This window comes from Peromyscus leucopus, chromosome 1 (genome assembly GCF_004664715.2).
Source record: "Peromyscus leucopus breed LL Stock chromosome 1, UCI_PerLeu_2.1, whole genome shotgun sequence".
Taxonomy (NCBI): Eukaryota; Metazoa; Chordata; class Mammalia; order Rodentia; family Cricetidae; genus Peromyscus; species Peromyscus leucopus.
The window spans coordinates 53,341,582-53,362,744 of NC_051063.1; the positions used below are offsets into that span (position 1 = coordinate 53,341,582).

General features: G+C 43.2%; 1 protein-coding gene across 1 annotated transcript in view; it reads left to right on the forward strand.

The window, feature by feature from the left end:
• LOC114708153 (Golgi-specific brefeldin A-resistance guanine nucleotide exchange factor 1-like) overlaps positions 1-21,163 on the forward strand; it is a 139,241-nt gene that overhangs the window by 106,246 nt on the left and 11,832 nt on the right. Inside the window, 11 exon segments of the mRNA XM_037202355.1 lie at positions 2,251-2,369; positions 4,255-4,363; positions 4,840-4,900; positions 6,154-6,208; positions 9,593-9,701; positions 9,704-9,739; positions 9,989-10,209; positions 10,835-10,865; positions 10,868-10,999; positions 11,921-12,132; positions 13,141-13,242. Coding sequence (XP_037058250.1) covers positions 2,251-2,369; positions 4,255-4,363; positions 4,840-4,900; positions 6,154-6,208; positions 9,593-9,701; positions 9,704-9,739; positions 9,989-10,209; positions 10,835-10,865; positions 10,868-10,999; positions 11,921-12,132; positions 13,141-13,242 — 1,187 coding nt within the window.

Sequence of the window (21,163 nt, forward strand, 5' to 3'; positions counted from 1 at the left end):
ACAAGAGGATGATAGAAGAAGCTGGAGTACCACATGGTGCTCTGAGTCCTGAAACTGGCTTCCCTTACACTTGTTTAAAGTGGCTACTGAACACCGAGAAGAAGGACATTGTAAGTGGGACAGAGTCTTGGACATGTCAGAGACGAGTGCCGACAAAGACAGGAGAGGAAGAGACAACCAAAGTAGACTTCTGCCTCATATTTGCAAGAGAAATGCTCAGGTTTCTTGGCAATCCCCCAAGCTTTAGGCTCAGGAACTCTATTAATTTCAGGTACCAAAATGGGAAATTGCCAGGTATGGCACACACCGTTAAGCCCAGCACTTTGGAGACCCGTGAGTTCAAGACTAGCCTGGTCTACATAGTGAGTTTCAGGCTAGCTAGGACTATGTAGGAAGAAAAAGGAGGGAGGGTGGCGAGATTTCTCTCTTGCCTCCTACCACTGCCGTCAGGAGGGACTCTTAGTCTCCTGCTCCCTCAGCTTCAGCATTGCCTGAGCTGCTGGGTGCCTGCCCTCCTTATCTCCATGAGCTCACTTTCTAGAGCCAAGCAGCCAAGTGGACTCGTGAGAAGCAGCCCGGGACTGAAGCCAGCAGCCAGGCAGTTCTGCAGGACTCTGCAGGCCTTGCTGGAGGTGGCTCTTAGCCTGCTCCTTGGGACTCTTTACCACAAGAGTAGGAGCAGAATTTATCCCTTGACAGAATGCGAGTTGACTACCAGTCTTTCACCTCATGGTTGTAGCTGAGATCCTACCTGCCTCCCACTCCCCAGCCTTCGGTCCTACTCAGTTTGTTTCTTTTTCTCTCCTAAAGCCTGGTTCGTTAAAGGAGCAACAAGATTTTCCTGTAAGCTGGGTGTGGTTGGCATATGCCTTATAACTTCAGCACTTAGAAGTAGAGGAAAGAGGATAAGAAGGCCACACTTAGCTTCATAGTGACCTCAAGACCAGCCTAGAGGCTACACAAGACCCTATCTCAGAAAACAAAGCTAACTAAAGAAATGAAAACAAGTTATTTGGAGTAGGTGGCAGGGTCTCTCTCTATATAGTCCTGGTTGGCTTCAAACTCATCACTCTACTGCCTCAGCCTGTCAAGTGTGTGGCACCACACGTGGCCTTGGTATCAAGATCCTTGTTCAGTCTTGTTTTAAATAAGAGTGAACTCAAAGACCTTTGATCTGGTGTGATATGGTGCTCAGGTAGAAGTACTGGTGGCATTAACCATCTATTTTTTCCCCTCATTCCCATAATCCAATTGCACCAGAACATACAACTCCAAAAAACAGCCAAAGAGAAGTTATATTAAAAGATGAAAAGAGAGCTGGGCAGTGGTGGTGCACACCTTTAATCCTAGCACTCAGGAGACAGAGGCAGGTGGATTTCTTTGAGTTTGAGCCAGCCTGGTGTACAAAGCAAGTCCCAGGACAGCCAGAGCTGTTACACAGAGAAACCCTGTCTCAATAAAGGTGGAAGTGGGAAAAAAAATGAAAAGAGAAAAGCTACAACCTTAGCATTCAAAGCTCTGACTCTTCCTGCTTTTTATTCCTATTTCTAGGCCCTTCCACTATAAGATAAGTACTTTACTACTAGCGATTCCCCAAGTGTATCCCTGGACCAGCAGTATTCACTTTACCTGAGATATTAGAAATGCAGGTTCTTAGGCCCTACTGTACACCTACAAAACTCAAAGCTTCTCCGGGCTGAGTTGGTAAAGTACTTGACACACAAACTCTGAGACTGGAGCCCTAGCACCCACATAAAAAACTGGGCACTGTAGTTCCAGCTCTGGAGAGGTGGAGACAGGAAGATCCCTAAGGCGTACTCGCTTCAGTCTAGCTGAATCACTGAGCTCTAGGCACAATGAGAGACCCTGTCTCAAAAAAATAAGTAAAGTGGAGAGTACTACTTACCCGACACTGACCTCTGACCTACACACACACACACACACACACACACACACACACACACACCCCTTACAGAAAAAAAAGCTAGAAGTGAGCTAGGGCATGTATGTTCAAGTAATTTTGATACATTAGACATGCTTTTTGACTCAGTAGATTTGTGCAGAGGGGCTTGTTAAAGCCAGTTATGGGTAAAACTCTTAGGTAGCTCAAAAAACCAATAGGTTAGGGGACTGGTGAGAAAGCCAGAGTCTCTCCAAGCCATTTATAGATAGGCCATCTTCCTTTTCTCCTGTCTTCTGTCCCCCCTTTTTTGGAACAGATTTAACCTGTCCCCCCTTTTTTTGGAACAGATCCAACTCATGAGGGCACAGCAGAGGGCATGGAGAACATGGCAGATGCTGTCACTCATGCCCGTTTTGTGGGCACAGATCCTGCCAGTGATGAAGTTGTCCTGATGAAAATCCTCCAGGTAAGTGGGAGGGAAGAACAATTAGACTAATGGCCAAGGGCTGGTGCTGCTGGCTCTACTTACCCGAGTCTGCTGGGAGCATGAAGCTGTGTTTTGACTCCAGTGAGGCTTAGAGACTGACTCTGTTTCCAAACAAGGAGCTCAGATACCCAAAGTAAAAGCTTTGCTAAGAAAAATAATTAAAAGCTTTAAATGAATTGGTATCAAATACCAGAAGCCCTTAATACATTTGTGCCTCTGGTAGACTGTATCTGTGTCGTCCATCTGTTAGGTGTGTGGGCCTAGAGCTAGAGTGAGTTATGAACTTGTATCATGAGCATGCTAAGCAAAGAAAGGACTCCCAAGTCAAGCATGTGGGAGTTTCCATCAATCAGGTGGAATGAAATAAGGTTAGCACTTAATTTTTTGTTTTTAGTTTAGTTTTGTTTTTTTAAGGCAGGGTTTCTCTGTGTTGCCCTGGCTGTCCTAGAACTTGTTCTGTAGACCAGGCTAATTTGGAACTCAGAGATCTGTGAACCTCTGCCTCCTGAGTGCTGGGATTAAAGGCATGTGCCACCACACCAACTTATAATTTTTAATTTTTTTTTGAGAGGGTGGGGTGGCAGGATCTCATATAACTAAGAAAGAACCTGAATTCTTAATCTTTCTGCTTTGATTTCCCAAATGCTAATAGTACAAGCATGTGACATTGTACCCATCTTTGAGGTCAGCATTCTTGCTAACTTAAAAAAAGAAAGAAACCCTGAAATCAAGCATGGTTATGCATACTTGTGATCGTAGTTCTTGGGAGACTGAAGCAGGAAGATCACAACTTCCAACCCAACCTGGACTAAGTGCAAGATCCTATCTCAAAAAAAAAAAAAAAAAAAAAAAAAAAAACAGGAGGTAGGGAGATCTCACTCCTAGGCTGGGCATGTGGCTCCTTGGTAAAGCACTTGCCAAGCGTATGTGAATTTGATCTCCAGCACATTTTTTTTAAAGAGAAAGAACTGAATCAATAGCTCTGTTAATAAACAGTGTGCCTTGTAAGCATGAACACCTGTGTTAAGATTCCCTAACACATGTAAAAAGCCACTTGTAATCACAGGGAAGTAAAGATGGGAGGATCCTGGGGCTTTGCTGGTCATTCAGTCTAAGCCTAATTGGTGAACTCCAGGTCAGTGAAAGACCTGGCCTTAAAAGAAGTTGGGGAAAGCTGGGCGGTAGTGGTGCACACCTTTAATCCCAGCATTCAGGAGGCAAAGCCAGGTGGATCTCTGTGAATTCAAGGCCAACCTGGTCTACAGAGTGAGATCCAGGACAGGCAGGGCTACACACAGAAACCCTGTCTCAAAAAAAAGAAAGAAAGAAAGAAAGAAAGAAAGAAAAAAAGAAAGAAAGAAAGAAAAGAAAGAAAAAGAAAGAAAGAAAGAAAGAAAGAAAGAAAGAAAGAAAGAAGAGAAAAAGAAAGAAAGAAAGAAAGAGAGAAAGAAAGAGAGAAAGAAAGAAAGGAAAAGAAGAAGAAGAAGTTGGGGAGCCAGGAGTGGTGGTGTACACCTTTAATCCCAGCATTCTGGAGGCAGAGGCAGATGAATCTCTATGAGTTTGAGGCCAGCCTGGTCTACAGAGTGAGTTCCAGGACAGCCAGGGCTACACAGAGAAACCCTGTCTCAAAAAACTTAAAAAAAAAAAAAAAAAGTTGGACCACATTTTTTAGGTTGACGCCCATGTTATGCTCTGGCCTGCACATGCCCATAAACACACACAAGCACACATGAGCAAGCACACACCACAGCACCAATAATAATAACAACGACGAATGTACCCAGGAGATGAGTGTTCTCCCTTCAATTAAGTTCTGTCAGCCAACTCTGTTATCACAGTGCCTTCTCTTTCTTCCTTGTAGGTCCTCCGAACTCTGTTGCTAACCCCAGTGGGCACCCACTTAACAAATGAATCTGTGTGTGAGATTATGCAGTCCTGCTTCCGGATTTGCTTTGAAATGAGACTTAGTGGTAGGTGCTTGAATACTAGCTCTTTCACCTCCTGGAGCTGGTATCTGGTATCTGAGTATGTATACAGGATGCTGTTTCTGAACCCCAGAGAAACAGGATTTCTCCATCATCTACCTTGGGTAACCTTAGGACTTTGGTTATGAAGCTAGAATAGAGATCTTAATCCATTGTTCCCAGGCAGGAATGGGGATGAATCTTAGACTGACTCAGTTCCAGAACCAAATCTCCCATGGGAGACCAATTGATGCCAATTGATAACCCAAGAAAACCTATCTAGTGGTCCCCTTTTTCCTGACTCAGTAGTGCCACCTAGTGGTATGGTAAAGTTATAGCTACCAGGCTGAGCTGGAGCTGGTTTTAATAAGTTTGGCATAATCCTTGGTAAACACAGTTTGGAGGGGAGTCTGCTCTGAGAAGTCTCCTGATAATAGCCCAGCAAGTAATGACACCTGTGTTATTTGTTTTTGCCCGTGCAGAGTTATTGAGAAAATCCGCAGAGCACACTCTCGTGGACATGGTGCAGCTGCTCTTCACAAGGTAAACCTGCTGCTGTTTGCTTCTGCCCGGCTGCCCAGGCCTCTTGAGTCTGCCTGCTTCCACACAGCCACTTTAGGGACCTGGCCAACCCCACAACCCCATCAGAGGCCACTGGGACTGTAGGTAGCAGTAGTTCTCCAGGCCCAGGGTTACTGAGCAAGGGAGAAGGAAGAGAGAGCTGCCGTGGCCTCAGGGAGACCGAGAGTTATTGAATCTCTGCTTCCCAAACTTGTGTCTGTTTCTGTGCAGGCAGCATCTGGGAAAGGGAGCCTAGAGAAGATGCCAAATTGAGCATGGAACAAGCAGTCTGGAACAGGTTGCTGAGCTTCCAGAGCTCAGCCTGATTTCTGTAAAAGAAGGCCAAGGCTGGGCAACTATTAGTGGGAAAAGCCCATTTAGTGGCCCTTATCTTGGCTTGCCTGGAACTTCCTGATTTTAGCACTATATATGTTCTATATCCTGGCAGACCCCTTAATCCCAGGGAAACCGTGATCTTTGATTTCCCTAGGAAGAACTCCTTCATATTAGAGCCCGAGAAGCCTTTTTGTCCTAAATCTAACTGCCTAGTCTATACCTCCTTTCCAAAGACAAACTAGAGAAGAACCGAAGCAATAACTTTTTATTGTTGTTGTTTTTGTTTTTGCTTTTTGAGACAGGGTTTCTCTGTGTAGCTTTGCGCCTTTCCTGGGACTCACTTGGTAGCCCAGGCTGGCCTCGAACTCACAGAGATCCGCCTGGCTCTGCCTCCCAAGTGCTGGGATTAAAGGCGTGCGCCACCACCGCCCGGCTTCCGAAGCAATAACTTTTAAACCTCCCAATGGCATTTCTTTTTTCTTTCAAACTTAATCCCTGTTATCTGCACATTAGACTGCTTTTGGACTCTGCTGCCAAGTTTCTCACCCCATGGATTTATTGCCTTTAAAACACCAACCTGCTTTTACTATTTTCTCTGTGCCTAACTCTCTATCTCTTGGCTTTCAGCAGTGCTTTCCAAGGACAAAAAGAACCTCCACACTCCCAAGAGCGCTTAGTCACCCTGCTCCAGTGTCTACTTATCTATGTCTTACATATCCAAATTTCTATGGCTCTGAAGCTCTAAAAGGGATGAGATTAGCTTTCCTCTAACTAGATTTTCATAAACCTAAACCAATAGACAAGGATACTGTGGGCCCAAAACACCTTTGCTATGACTAGTATAGAGGAGAACATTGTCATTATCCTCAATGACAGTCATGCCATTCTCTATCTTATAGGTTACCTCAGTTTAAAGAAGAACCCAAGAGCTATGTGGGAACCAACATGAAGAAGGTGGGGTCTGAAAGTTCATCTGCTGTCCCCTGTCCAAACCTCCTTAACTTCTAGACTTCAGTGCTATGGAGTACTATTGCTCAGTAGCAAAGACATGCTTTTGCATAGATGGGTCTACTTGAAATCTACAATAGCTGTCAGTCCTATAGTCTGAAATATACCTCCCATGTACCTCTCCTTCTTCAGGCTTTCCTTTCTGACCTGTCTTTGTTGACTTACCATGTATGCTGATAAGCCAGTCATTAAGGACGAGGCTTAGCAAGCTGAGCTAAAGATGCATGTTGACAAAGAAGACAGTCTGGCTGTCCCCTTGTGGCTCAGTCTTGTCAGCTAGTAAGAGTCCTAGAGAGGCTGTGCCCCAACTCCTTCTTAATGCTGAGTAAGATGGGGCTTGCTAGCTCTAGTCTCTATTAAAGATATCAAATCAAGCTGTACTCCAGATCAAAGGATTCTCAAACTGCTAGGAAAAGAATGGATGGCCTCATTCTGTCTTGAATGAAACTCTGGACTTCTCAGACCTCATGGAAATGACCCTTGGCTATTAGGTGCATGCACCTGACCTGCCCCTGTTCCCTCCCATTCATCCCCATTCCTGCCCTGTGCCCTGTCTGAGTTTATTTCACTCTTTTTAAATCGTGCGTTTGCCTGTCTTTCACAGATTTCTCCATGTCTCCTCAACAAACTGGAGCTAAGTAGTGGGGAGCAGACCAAAGCCCTGAACCAGTTAGAGAGGGTACTACTCTTTAAGAACCTCAAGGTCTCTCTCCCTCTCCCTCTCCTCCCCCCCTTTATTTATTTATTTATTTATATGTTTATTTTTTTATATATATATATAACACTGGGTCCCATTTCTGTTGTTCAGAGCACAACTTACCCACTCTAGTAACATAGCTTGGCTTTTGAAGAGTTGCATGTGTTCATAGCTTTGTGGTGCTGGGAATTCTCCTGGGATTTCTGGTTGCCTGGAAGCAGAATTAAGACTTGAACATCACATAGTGAGCCTGGAGAGTCTGGGTCCTGCTTTCATCTTGTGTGGAGTCTTAAGGCCCACCATTTCTAGGGAAACTACAGGACCTCAAGCAAGATCCTTCCTTCTCCCCTCCCCTGTCTCAGAGCTGGTGTAGAGAGGTTAAGCATAGTCCTTGAGAAGATCTGGATACCTGGATGTGTTTGTTGATGGGTAAAGGTGGTACATCCTGTGAGGGTCTTTTATTTCTTGGTTACATAAAAGGGATCTGCAAGATTCAGATCTCTACATTGATTGAAAGGAACTAGGGACCATGGCAACCTAGGGCACTGGGGATTTTCTAATATCTGCAAAGATACCCTCTGTCCTTTAAAATTTTAGATATAGGTGAGTTTAGTGGAGGAGTATAAGCTAAAGATTACTTGACCCCTTGAAATAGCCTTGCTTTAGAAAGATGAGGAGAAAGGGATAAGGGATGTCTAGGTTATCCATCACATAAGTGTGCATGCCAGACGTGTGATTATGAGTATTCCTGTCATTGAAGATAAAATAACTGTGTGAGTGTTCCCTAGCTAGGGATGTGTCTCTATCCTGTTTGAATGCATTGTCTCATTTTGTGTTTGCATAGTTAAAAATTTCAGCTCTCTTCAGTGGCTAGCGTGCATGTTGCCATGATTATTTGCCTAGAGCCTATACTATTTTTATAAAGTTACTGCTGTCTTTTGGAATATAGAATTGTACAGATAAGGTGGCATAGGGTTCCATGGACACTTGCTGCCTACCATGTACCTTAGAGCCTTAGGACAGGGAACATAGCAACAGCGAGGCCTTTGTGAAAATTGCCAGCTTTCAGGCCCCTGCACCAGTTAGGAGGCCAGGCACACTCACTGAAATAACCTGCTTGGAGCTAACTTTGCAGAATTCAGAGTGGAAGATAGGAAAATACCGAATAGGAAATTCCACATCCTTGTGTGGAAAGAGTGTTCATTACTAATTGTCATTCTCAGTAGAAGTGGGGCTGATATAGAGGAGCCTCCTAGAAAGGAGAGTTCTCTCATAAACCTTTAGTTGTTTGGACTTTGTGGAGCTCACTGGTAATGACCAGTAAGGCCAGATGGTCCTTGTTTTCTTTCATTGATCCTTTGGGTTTCTTGCTGTCTGTCTTATTCTTCTCCCAGATCAGTTTTTACCATGAGTGTGAGCTACTGAACCCCAAGGTTACTGGAAAGAGCATCCTTCTGATTCCTGTGTAGTCACAGAAGCTCAGTTTCAGGCATATGACTGCAGCTGTTTTGGAGGTGGAGGGACAAGAATATGAATCCATTGAGAAGCTGGTACTGTGTTAAGAACTGGGAGAAAGGTTCAGTTTGGGGCCTCTCTCCTTTAGTAGGAGATTTGGAGAAGGAAGAAAGGAAGAATTACCTGGTTTCTTAGTAGGTGATCAGAGGCTATCAAAGCTTTGAGAGTAAGGGAGCTTGAAGAAAGAATTTTCTCTCCAAATATCAGAAGAATTGAACAGATCTTTAAAATTGTATCTAGTGGTGCTGGAGATATACTTCAGTTACAAGAGTCTTTGCTGGCATATACACTGGGTTTGAGCCCCAGCACCAAGTAAGCAAAGTGTAGTAGCACATGCCTGTAATCTTAACACTTAGGTAGAAGCAGAACCCAAAGTTCAAGGTCATCCTTGGCTGCATAATGAATTTGAGACCTGCCCAGGATACATGACGCCCTGTCTTAAAAAAGTAACTAACGTAATAAAATAAACAAAATGAATCTAGGAAGAACAAGTATAAGAAGAACAAGAGGTTTTATTGCTATATCACAATTGGGAGCCGCAGCATGACATGGTCCTCCATTCTTAATTGGAGTATCACTCCTTTCTCTAAAAAATAACTTTTGACCATCCATTTTAATGCAAAAATTCCAGAATAAAAGTTGTCTTTATGGTCTAGGTCCCAGTCCATGCCTTAGTGAGAAAGCTTTGAATCTAGGTAGGAAGGAGTGGGTGCTAATAGTTGGACCGGAACTAGAACCAGGAGCTGCTCTGCAGAGTGACTGTGGAAGAAGTCAGTCCACAGGCCTGTAGGCAAAGGCTGCCCTTACCTGTTCAGCAAGAGGCTCATGCATCATGGATAGCACCTGGGACCCAGGAAGCAGAGTGATAAGTGTGACAGCTGGCTGTCTCAATGATTAGTCCAAAGGCAGAATGTGGAGGCCACTGTGCCACTCCAAAAAAGCTGCAAATGTAGAGGCACAGGTGTATAGTCTGATGGTCTAGATTATCTGACAGAGATGTGGGGAGTAAGCTGTTTTCTAGAGACCAGAAGGACTAAGTGCTGAGATATTTCTAGGAATGACATCTTTGTTTAAATTACTCTTTTAGTCTGGATACTAACAGTGTATGATATTTCCAGCTGAAAATGAGAGCAGGAGGCATGAGTGACTCATCCAAGTGGAAGAAGCAGAAAAGGTCCCCTCGGCCTCCACGTCATACAACCAAAGTCCTACCAGGTTCAGAGCTGCCACTCCAAATGGAGCCACCTTGTCCTCTAACCTTACTAGTGAGTGCCCTGGTTGCTTCTTTCTGATGAAAACAGATAGAAAAGATCCTTTCTTTCTCAGGAGGGGATCTGAAATGGAAAGCCAATCCATCTTTCTGCAAAGAACAGAGAGTCAAACTGTGACCATTTAACAACCCTGTATGACCTCAGGTTGAGCATTCAGTCTAAGAAGCAAGACCCTGGTACTGTAGAGGATGCTTTACTCACAGGGCTTCTCTTCAACTTCAAGTTCCATCCTGTCCTTGTCAGGTGGCATGCCTTTCATCGATGTACCTTCATCCATCTCCTCTGCAAGTTCAGAAGCTGCCTCAGCAGTGGTCAGTCCCTGTACAGACAGTGGCCTGGAATTATCCTCCAGACACCTCCAAGGAGACCTCACTGACTTGGAGCAAGCTGGCTCCCCAAGGGAAAGTGCAGCCACAGAGCCTGGGAGCAATGAGATAGGAGTTTCCGATCAGCTTGACCCGCAGGTATGACTGATCCCTGAATGTCCCCTCTTCAATTTGTTACTGTTGGAGCTGGCTTGTCCTTTTGGGTTTTGAACCCAAGCCTTGTCTTAAAAGAAAATTGGGCTCAAAAAAAAAAAAAAGTGATACATGTCTTTAATCACAGCACTTGGGAGGCAAGTGGATCTCTGTGAGTTAGAGGCCAGCCTGGTCTACAAATCAAGTTCTAGGACAGCCAGGGTTATACAGAGAAACTCTGTCCTGAAACAAAAAAAAAAAAAAAAAAAAAAAGAGGGGGAGGAAAGTTGGGATAGGGAGTCTTCCCATTTCCCAGAAAACGCACACCGTGACTTGCTGTGAAAAGGCAGTGTCGAAATGGGAGCATCTGACAACAGGGCGGGAAGAACGGCTTTCACAGGAAGGTAATCACCTAAATGGTGAGCAGGTGCAAACTTTTGCACCTGTCGAGTGCTGTCACCCGAGATCAGTGTTGCCTCAGATGGCACTGGGCCATCTTACATCGATTCCTAAATCAATGATCTATGGTCCATTGAAGACAGCTTGGAAAACATATACTTTAGGGGAATAAATTCTAAGTTGTTCTTGCCTCATCTCTGTTCCTCTATCTGACTGCTGCTGGTCATAGCAGGAAGGGGCTCATGTGGAAAAGGCCCAGTCAGCATCGTGGAGTCTATCCCTGAAGTGTTAGAGGAGTGCACATCCCCTACTGACCACTCGGCCTCTTCCTCTGTCCACGACATGGATTATGTCAATCCCCGGGGCGTTCGCTTTACCCAGTCCTCCCAGAAGGAAGGTAGGTACTCTCTGGAAGGCTCTGCCCAATCATCTGCCCCATCCTACCAGAAAAACTTTCTGAACCTAGACCAACCCGGATGAAGGTGACTACTACCTCCAAGTCCCATTTTCTATACAGGAAATGGAATCGTACTATAAAACTATTGGCGTGGGTGGAACCTTTCCCTAAGTCATTCAGAGAAGGACTTTGGGAGACTATAGGAAGAGAGAAGGAACAGTATAAAGCTTGGGACTTTTAACAAAAATCCTTGATTCAGATTTCACCCAATAAGAGATGGGTAGTGGGGCGCTGGGGATTTAGCTCAGTGGTGGAGTGCTTGCCTAGCAAGCGCAAGGTCCTGGGTTCAGTCTTCAGCTCTGAAAATAAAATAAATAAAATTAAAAAATTTTTTTAAAAATTAAAAAAAAAGAGATGGGTAGTGGATCCTTATCCTTGAAGGAAATTAATTTATGAAATTGCTACAGATAGGGGCTGGAAGATGGCTCAGTGGATGAGATTGCTTTTCTGCAAGCTTGAGGATCTGAGTTCAAATCCCTGGCACCCATGTAAAGAGCTAAGCATGGCTGCATATGCCTGTAACCCCAGCATTGGATATGCAGACATGTGGGTCCTGAGAGTTGTTGAAACAGTGAGTTTCCAGTTCAACGAGAGACCCTGTTTAAGGCAGTGAAACAGAATGATAAAAGAAGACATCTGACATCCTGCTATGACTTCCATATACACATGCTCAGGCACATACACCTGCACACCACACATGCACATGACATCCCCCACCCATGCACCCCCATACACACACACACACACACACACACACACACACACACACACACACACAGTTTTTCTCTGGATGACACAAGTCGAAGTATTATTGAGCAGCCAGGATATATCTTAGTGTTCCTGTTCTCTCCACCTTCCCAGGCACAGCTTTGGTTCCCTATGGTCTTCCCTGCATCCGTGAGCTCTTTCGTTTCCTTATCTCCCTCACAAACCCACATGACCGCCACAACTCAGAAGTTATGATCCACATGGGACTGCATTTGCTGACGGTGGCTCTGGAGTCAGCCCCTGTAGCCCAGTGCCAGACCCTCCTGGGTCTCATCAAGGATGAGATGTGTCGCCACCTATTCCAGGTAAGACTAGATTGTTCAGGGTTGGAGAGATGTCTCAACAGTTAAGAACACTGGCTGCAAGCTGGACGGTTTAATCCCCACACTTGGAAGACAGAGGCAGGCAGATCTCTGTGAGTTCAAGGCCAGCCTAGTCTACAGAGCTAGTTGCAGAACAGTCAGGGCTGTTGCACAGAGAAACCCTGCTTTGAAAAAAAAAAACAAAAAAAAAACCAAAAAACCGCTGGCTGTTCTTTCAGAGGACCTGGGTTCGATTCCCAGCAACCACATGGTATCCCATAGCTGTCTGTAACTCCAGTTCCAGGGAAACCTGACACCCTCACACAGACATGCAGGCAAATCACCAATGTACATAAAATAAAAATAAATAAATCATTTTTTTTAAAAAAATGTGATTGCTCAGAGACCTTGGTCATTTTTTGAGACTGAGAAGCCAGAGAACCCTATGATTATCATCCTGAGAAACACCTCCCTTTCAGTTGGCCAGAAGTAACAGTAAAACTCTCCAAGGAGTTGAGGAAGTAACCGCTAAATTGAGAATCTGTCAGAAAGCCAGGTGATGTGGTGGTCCGTATCTATAATCCAGCACTACGAGGGAAGGGCAGGAAGATAAGAATTCAAGATCATTCTCAGCTCCTTAGTGAGTTCAAGACCAGCCTGAGCTACATGAGACCTATTCAGAAAAACAGAAAGAGGCCAGCCTGATGGCTCAGTGGGTTAACGCATGTGCTCTCAAACCTGACATGCTCTGTCTGATTCTGGGACCTGAGACAGTGGACGGAGAGGAGCAGCTACCGGGGTTGTACCTCTTCAGTGTGTCCCTGCTCCTCTCCTACAACACAGACAACCAGTGTAAACCAACACTTTTAGAGCTGACAGCAGGAAACACTGACTGATGAGTTCCCTTAGAACACAGGCGCTCTGTGGCAGCTGCGCAGGGCTGCTCTCCTGCGTCTCCACTTCTTTCTCCTCAGTCTCAGACCTCATGGCTTCTCACTCTCTGACCCCCAGCTCCTCAGCGTAGAGCGGCTGAACCTGTACGCTGCTTCCCTACGAGTATGCTTCCTACTCTTTGAGAGCATGCGCGGAGCACCTCAAAAGTTCCAATTAGAGGTGAGTTCCTGACCTTGGAAGAAAAAACAAAACAGGGAAGTGTATTATCAGTGGGGCCCTGCTCAATCTATCAATTGTGCTGTAGAGATAGATTTTTAAAATTGTTTTTTTTAAGTATTTATTTATTTATTTATTTATTTATTTATTTATTATGCATACAGTGTTCTGCCTGCATCCCTGCAGGCTGGAAGAGGGTACCAGTTTTCATTATAAATGGTTGTGAACCACCATGTGGTTGCTGGGAATTGAACTCAGGACCTCTGGAAGAACAGCCAGTTCTCTTAACCTCTGAGCCATCTCTTCCAGCCCTAAAATTGTTTTCTTTTTTTTTTCCTTTTCTTTCTTTATTTTTCTATCATCAGCTTGATACAGTATAAATTCTTATCCTAATAGTGAGATGTTTCATTGAGGCTTGCCCAGTGATTGAGTAAAACCAAAACTTATTATAAGCCACAGTCATCCTAGTGTCCCTCCTGCTATATAGCCTCCATGGTTCTGTGGGTTGTAGTTCTGATTGTTCTTTATTTTAATATCTAGTATCCACTTGTGAGTGAGTACATACCATATTTGTCCTTCTGGGTTTGGGTTACGTCACTCAGGATGATATTTTCTAGTTCCATCCACTTGCCTGCAAATTTCATGCTGTCACCGGGCAGTGGTGGTGCACGCCTTTAATCCCAGCACTCGGGAGGTAGGGGCAGGCGGATCTCTGTGAGTTCGAGGCCAGCCTGGGCTACCAAGTGAGTTCCAGGACAGGCTCCAATGCTATACAGAGAAACCCTGTCTCAAAAAAAAAAAAAAAAAAAAAAAAAATCATGCTGTCATTGTTTTTCTCTGCTGAGTAGTACTCCATTGTGTATATGTACCACATTTTCTTCATCCATTCTTCAGTTGACGGGCATCTAGGTTGTTTCCAGGTTCTGACTATTACAAATAGTGCTGCTATGAACATAGTTGAGCGTGTATCTTTGTGGTATGATTGAGCGTTCCTTGGGTATATGCCCAAGAGTGGATGGCTGGGTCTTGAGGTAGATCGACTTCCCAATTTTCTCGAGAAAACCGCCATACTGGTTTCCACAGTGGTTGTACAAGCTTGCATTCCCACCAACAGTGGAGGTGTTCCCTTTGCTCCACATCCTCTCCAAACATTGACTGTCATTGGTGTTTTTGATCGTAGCCATTCTGACAGGTGTAAGATGGTATCTCAGAGTCATTTTGATTTGCATTTCTCTGATGATTAAGGATGTTGAGCATTTCTTTAAATGTCTTTCATTTGTGGTTCTTGTTTTGTGAATTCTCTGTTTAGCTCTTTAGCCCATTTTTTAATTGGATTGTTCAGTATTTTGATGTCTAGTTTCTTGAGTTCTCTATATACTTTGGAGATCATTCCTCTGTCAGATGTAGGGTTGGTGAAGGTCTTTTACCATTCTGTTGGCTTGTCTTTTGTCTTATTGACCATGTCTTTTGCCCTACAAGAGCTTCTCAGTTTCAAGAGATCCCATTTATTAATTGTTGTGCCAGGGTCTGTGCTGTTGGTGTTATATTTAGAAGTGATCTTCTGTGCCAATGTGTTTCAAGAGTACTTTCTACTTTTCTCTTCTATTAAGTTTAGTGTAAATGGGTTATGTTGAGTCTTTTGATCCACTTGGACTTGAGTTTTGTGCACCGTGACAGATTATGGATCTATTTGTAATCTTTTTACATATTGACATCCATTGTATACTTTTGGCTTCTTTTTTCAAAAATTAGTTTCATATGTGTGTGGATTAATGTCAGGTCTTCAATTCGATTCCATTGGTCTGTATGTCGGTTTTTATACCAGTACTGTGGTGATATTATGTCCCCAAAATATTGTGCACCCTAATAAACTTATCTGGGGTCAGAGACAGAACAGCCTCTAGATACAGAGGCCAGAAAATGGTGGCACTCACACCTTTAATCCTAGCCTTCTGGAGGCAGGCATCCATCTGGATCTCTGTGAGTTCAAGGCCGCACTGGAAACAGCCAGACGTGGGTAACAAGAGCCTTTAATCCCAGGAAGTGATGGCAGAGTGGTATATAAGGCGTAGGACCAGGAATTAGAGCTGGTTAAGCTTTTAAGCTTTTGAGCAGCAGTTCAGCTGAGATTCATTCTGGATGAGGATTCAGAGGCTTCCAGTCGAGGAACAGGATCAGCTGAGAACTGGCGAGGTGAGGTGGCTGTGGCTTGTTCTGCTTCTCTGATCTTCCAGCATTCTCCCCAATACCTGGCTCCAGGTTTGTTTTTATTAGTAAGACTTTAAGATTCATGCTACACAGTACCAAGCTGTTTTTATTACTATAGCTCTATAGTAGAGTTTGAGGTCAGGGATGGTGATGCCTCCAAGGGTTGCTTTATCGTATAGGATTCTTTTAGCTATCCTGGGTCTTTTGTTTTTCCATATAAAGTTGAGTATTTTTCTTTCCAAGTCTGTGAAGAATTGTGTTGGGATTTTGATGGGGATTGCATTGAATCTGTAGATTGCTTTTGGTAAGATTGCCATTTTTACTATGTTAATCCTACCTATCCATGAGCATGGGAGATCCTTCCATTTTCTGATATCTTCTTCAATTTCTTTCTTTAGAGATTTAAAGTTCTTATCAAAAAGGTCTTCACTTGTTTAGTTAGTGTTATCCCAAGGTATTTTATATTATTTGTGGCTATTGTAAAGGGTGATGTTTCTCTGACTTCTTTCTCAGCCCTTTTATCATTTGTGTATAGGAGGGCTACTGATTTTTTTGAGTTGATCTTGTATCCTGCCACTTTACTGAAGGAGTTTATCAGCTGTGGAGTTCCCTGGTAGAGTTTTTGGGGTCACTTATGTATACTATCATATCATCTGCAAATAGTGAAAGTTTGACTTCTTCCTTGCCAATTTGTATCCCTTTGATCTCCTTTTGTTGTCTTATTGCTCTAGCTAGAACTTCTAGTACTATATTGAATAAATATGGGGAGAGTGGACAGCCTTGTCTTGTTCCTGAATTTAGTGGTATCGCTTTGAGTTTCTCTCCATTTAATTTGATGTTTGCTGTTGGCTTGCTATAAATTGCTTTTATTATGTTTAGAAATGTTCCTTGTATTCCTGATCTTTCTAAGACCTTTATCATGAAGGGGTGTTGGATTTTGTCAAAGGCTTTTTCAGCATCTAAGGAGATGATCATGTGGTTTTTTTCTTTCAGTTTGTTTATATGGTGTATTACATTGACTTTTCCGTATGTTGAACCATCCTTGCATCCCTGGGATGAATCCTACTTGGTCGTGATGGATGATTGTTTTGATGTATTCTTGGATTCGGTTTGCCAATATTTTGTTGAGTATTTTTGCATCAATGTTCATGAGGGAGATTGGTCTGTAGTTCTCTTTCTTTGTTGCATCTTTGTGTGGTTTGGGTATCAGGGTAATTGTAGCCTCATAAAAAGAGTTTGGTAGTGTTCCTTCTGTTTCTATTGTGTGGAACACTTTGAAGAGGATTGGTATTAGTTCTTTGAAAGTCTGGTAGAATTCTGCACTGAAACCATCTGGTCCTGGGCTTTTTTTAGTTGGGAGACTTTTGATGACTGTTTCTATTTCTTTAGGGGTTATTGGTCTATTTAAATGGTTTATCTGGTCTTGATTTAATTTTGGTATTGGTATTTATTCAGAAAATTGTCCATTTCTTCCTGGTTTTCCATTTTTGTGGAGTACAGGTTTTTGAAGTATGATCTGATGATTCTCTGGATTTCCTCATTGTCTGTTGTTATGTCTCCCTTTTCATTTCTGATTTTGTGAATTTGGGTGCTCTCTCTTTGCCTTTTGGTTAATTTGGCTAGTGGTTTGTCTATCTTGTTGATTTTTTCAAAGAACCAACTCTTTGTTTCATTGATTTTTTGTATTGTTCTCTTGTTTTCTATTTCGTTGATTTCAGCCCTCAATTTGATTATTTCCTGGCGTCTATTTCTCCTGGGTGAGTTTGTTTCTTTTTGTTCTAGAGCTTTCAGTTGTGCTGTTAATTCATTGGTATGGGATTGCTCCATCTTCTTTATGTGTGCATTTAGAGCTATGAATTTTCCTCTTAGCACTGCTTTCATAGTGTCCCATAAGTTTGGGTATGTTGTACTTTCATTTTCATTGAATTCTAGGAACTCTTTAATTTCTTTCTTATTTCTTCCTTGACCCATTGATGTTTCAGGTGGGCATTATTCAGTTTCCATGAGTTTGTGGGTTTTCTATAATTTTTGTTGTTGTTGAGTTCTAACTTTAAGGCATGGTGGTCTGATAAGATACAGGAGGTTATTCCAATTTTTTTGTATCTGTTGAGATTTGTTTTGTGTCCAAGCATGTGGTCAATTTTTGAGAAGGTTCCATGGGGTGCTGAGAAGAATATTTCTTTTGTGTTAGGATGGAATATTCTGTAGATATCTATTAGGTCCATTTGAGTCATAACATCTGTTAGGTCCTTTATTTCTTTGTTAAGTTTCAGTCTGGTAGATCTATCTTTTGGTGAGAGTGGTGTGTTAAAATCTCCCACTACTAATGTGTGGGGTTTGATGTGCGTTTTAAACTTTAGTAGTGTTTCTTTTATGAATGTGGGTGCTTTTGTATTTGGAGCATAAATGTTTAGAATCGAGACTTCATCTTGGTGGATTTTTCCCGTGATGAATATGTAATGTCCATCCTGGTCTCTTTTGATTGATTTTAGTTTGAAGTCTATTTTATTAGATATTAGGATAGCTACACCAGCTTGTTTCTTAGGTCCATTTGCTTGGAAAGCCTTTTCCTAGCCCTTTACTCAGAGGTAGTGTCTGTCTTTGGAGTTAAGGTGTGTTTCTTGTATGCAGCAGATGGATGGGTCCTGTTTTCTTATCCATTCTGTTAGCCTGTGTCTTTTTATAGGTGAGTTGAGACCATTGATATTGATGGATATTAATGACCAGTGATTGTTAATTCCTGTTATTTTTTGTGGTTGTGTTGTGTTGTCCTTCTGTGGTGTATGTTGTGGGATTATCTATTGCTTGATTTTTCATGGATGTGTTTAGCTTCTTTGGGTTGAATTTTCCCTTCTAGTGCTTTCTGTAGGGCTGGGTTTGTGGACAGGTATTGATTAAATCTGGTTTTATCCTGGAATATTTTGTTTACTCCGCCTATGGTGATTGAGAGTTTTGCTGGGTATAAGAGTCAGGGTTGGCATCCGTGGTCTCTTAGTGTCTGCATGATTTGTCCATGATCTTCTAGCTTTCATAGTCTCTATTGAGTAGTCTGGTGTTATTCTGATGGGTTTGCCTTTATATGTTACTTGGTTTTTCCTTTGCAGCTCTTAATATTTTTTCTTTGTTCTGTGTTTAGTGTTTTGATTATTATGTGGCGAGGGGACTTTTTTTTTTTTTTTTTGATCCAGCCTATTCGGTTTTCTATAAAGCTCATTATATCTTCATAGTATTTCTTTCTTTAGGTTAGGAAGTTTTCTTCTATGATTTTATTGAATATATTTTCTGTGCCTTTGAGTTGGTATTCTTCTCCTTCTTCTATCCCTATTATTTCCTAGGTTTGATCTCTTCATGGTGTCCCAAATTTCTTGGACGTTTTGTGTTACAACTTTTTTGTCTTTAGTGCTTTCTTTGACTGACAAATCTATTTTCTCTATTATGTCTTCAGGTTAGAGATTCTCTGGTCCATCTCTTGCATTCGGTTGCTATGCTTGCTTCTGTAGTTCCTATTCGTTTAGTCAGGATTTCTATTTCCAGCATTCCCTCAGTTTGTGTTTTCTTTGTTGTCTCAATTCAATTTTCAAATCTTGAATTGTTTCCTTCATCTGTTTAATTACTTTTTTGTTTGTTTGTTTGTTTTGTTTTTCGAGACAGGGTTTCTCTGTGTAGCTTTGTGCCTTTCCTGGAACTCACTTGGTAGCCCAGGCTGGCCTCGAACTCACAGAGATCCGTCTGCCTCTGCTCCAAGTGCTGGATTAAAGGCGTGCGCCACCACCGCCCGGCGTTTAATTACTTTTTCTTGGCTTTCTTGATTTCTTACAATTTTTGTTTGTTTTTTCTTCCATTTCTTTAAGGGAATTTTTTATTTCCTCTTTAAGGGGTTTTTCATTCCTCTTTTAAGGGCCTCTATCATCTTCTTAAAGTCATTTTAGGATTTCATTTCTTCTGGCTTCTTCTGCCTTGGTATGTCATGTCTTGCAGGTGTAGAATCACTAGGTTCTGATGTTGTCACATAGGTCTTTATGTTGTTGCCTGTATTTTTGCACTGGCATCTACTCATCTCTTCCTCTGCTCGGTATAGGCAGTATCTGTGTCTGAAGGTGCCTCTCTTGTTCTAATTGTTAGTCTTGGTCCACTAGGAGTTCTTGGTTAAATTGGTGCTGTTGGGCTCTGTTTCTTCGGGAGCAGCTTAGTCCAATCAGTGTTAGTGGGTTCTGTCTCAGGGAGCAGTTGTTCCCAGTTGGTGCAGGTTGTGCTTATGGTTTCAGTGGTTGTTAGGTGCATAGGGGTTTGGTTTTTTTGTTTGTTTGTTTTGTTTTGTTTTTTGGTGGGGGAGCAGGGTAAAGTAGCTGTCTGGTCCCTGGTACTCCAATGGTAGGGCCTAGGGGCTAGAGACCTAATCTGCTGGTCTGGAGATGGGGGCTTACCTGTTCCCAGTTTCGGTGTAGTGTAGGCTTATGATTCTGGTGATCTGGTTCTGTGGCTGGGCAGTGCCTTCTTTTTGTGTTCTCAGGTCACGTTTTGCTCAAGTCAACTCCTCAGCTGATCTTGTTTCCTTAGACTGGCAGACTGTACGGATTCTGAATCCTTTCCTGAATGGATTCAGCTGAGCAGGTTATTTAGTAGGGTAATCTCACCAAACACCTCCAGTTGTTGGGTTTCACAGGATCAGCAGACTGGGCCCTGGGTTGGCCTCAGACAGAGTGTTCGTATCGTTCTGGTTGGTCCCACGGAGATGGCTCCTTTCCTGGTGCTGGGATTAACAGGGCGGCCCTGTTCCAAGCTCTTATCTCATTGTTTTTCACTAGACTCTCTCAGTGGGTAATAGCTCAGTTTCTGGTCTTTATTTCGACCGCGTCTCTTCTACTAGCTCAGCCTGCCTCTGCGGCTGCTGTCCGTCTGCTCTGCCACTGCTCTGCCTTAAAATTTTTTATTTATTCTTCTCATACAATACATCCTGATTGCAGCTTCCCTCCTCCACCCTTCTCAGTTCTTCCCCACTTCTCCCCCTTCCTCAGATCCACTCACTCCCTGCTCCCCCAGGAAAAGAGTAGGCCTTCCCAGGAACATCAACTGAACATTGCACAACAAGATACAATAAGACCAGGCCACAAACCCTCACATTCAAGGCTGGGTGAGGTAACCCAATAGGAGGAAAAGTGTCCAAGAGCAGACGAAAGAGTCAGACATACCCCTACTCATATTGTCAGGAGTCTCCCCAAAACACCAAGTCCAACAACCGTAACATATTCAGAGGAGACTACGCAGACCCAGGGTCTGCAATTGCTGCTTCATTCTCTGTGAGCCCCCATGAGTCCTGCTTACTTGATTACAATGGGCCATGTTCTCCAGTGTTCTCGATTTCCCCTGGCTCCCACAATTCCTTTCTCCCCTGCTTCCTGGGGTTCTCCAATCTCCAGGTGAAGGACCTGACAGAGACCTTCAACCTGGGCTCTCTCTCCACCTAATGTTTGCTATGGGTTTTCTGCATCCACTCCCATCAGCTGCTGGATATAGTTGGAAGATTTCCTGTGTCCCTGCCTGCTGGTAGTCAGGACAAATTCTCTCCCACTCATGTCCCCCAAGTAAACCACACAGAGGCTTATATTAGTTATAACTGCATGGCCATGGCTCAAGCCTTTTGCTAGCTAGCTCTTATATCCTAAATTAGCCATAACTATTAATCTATGTATCGCCACATGTTCCGTGGCTTTACCTG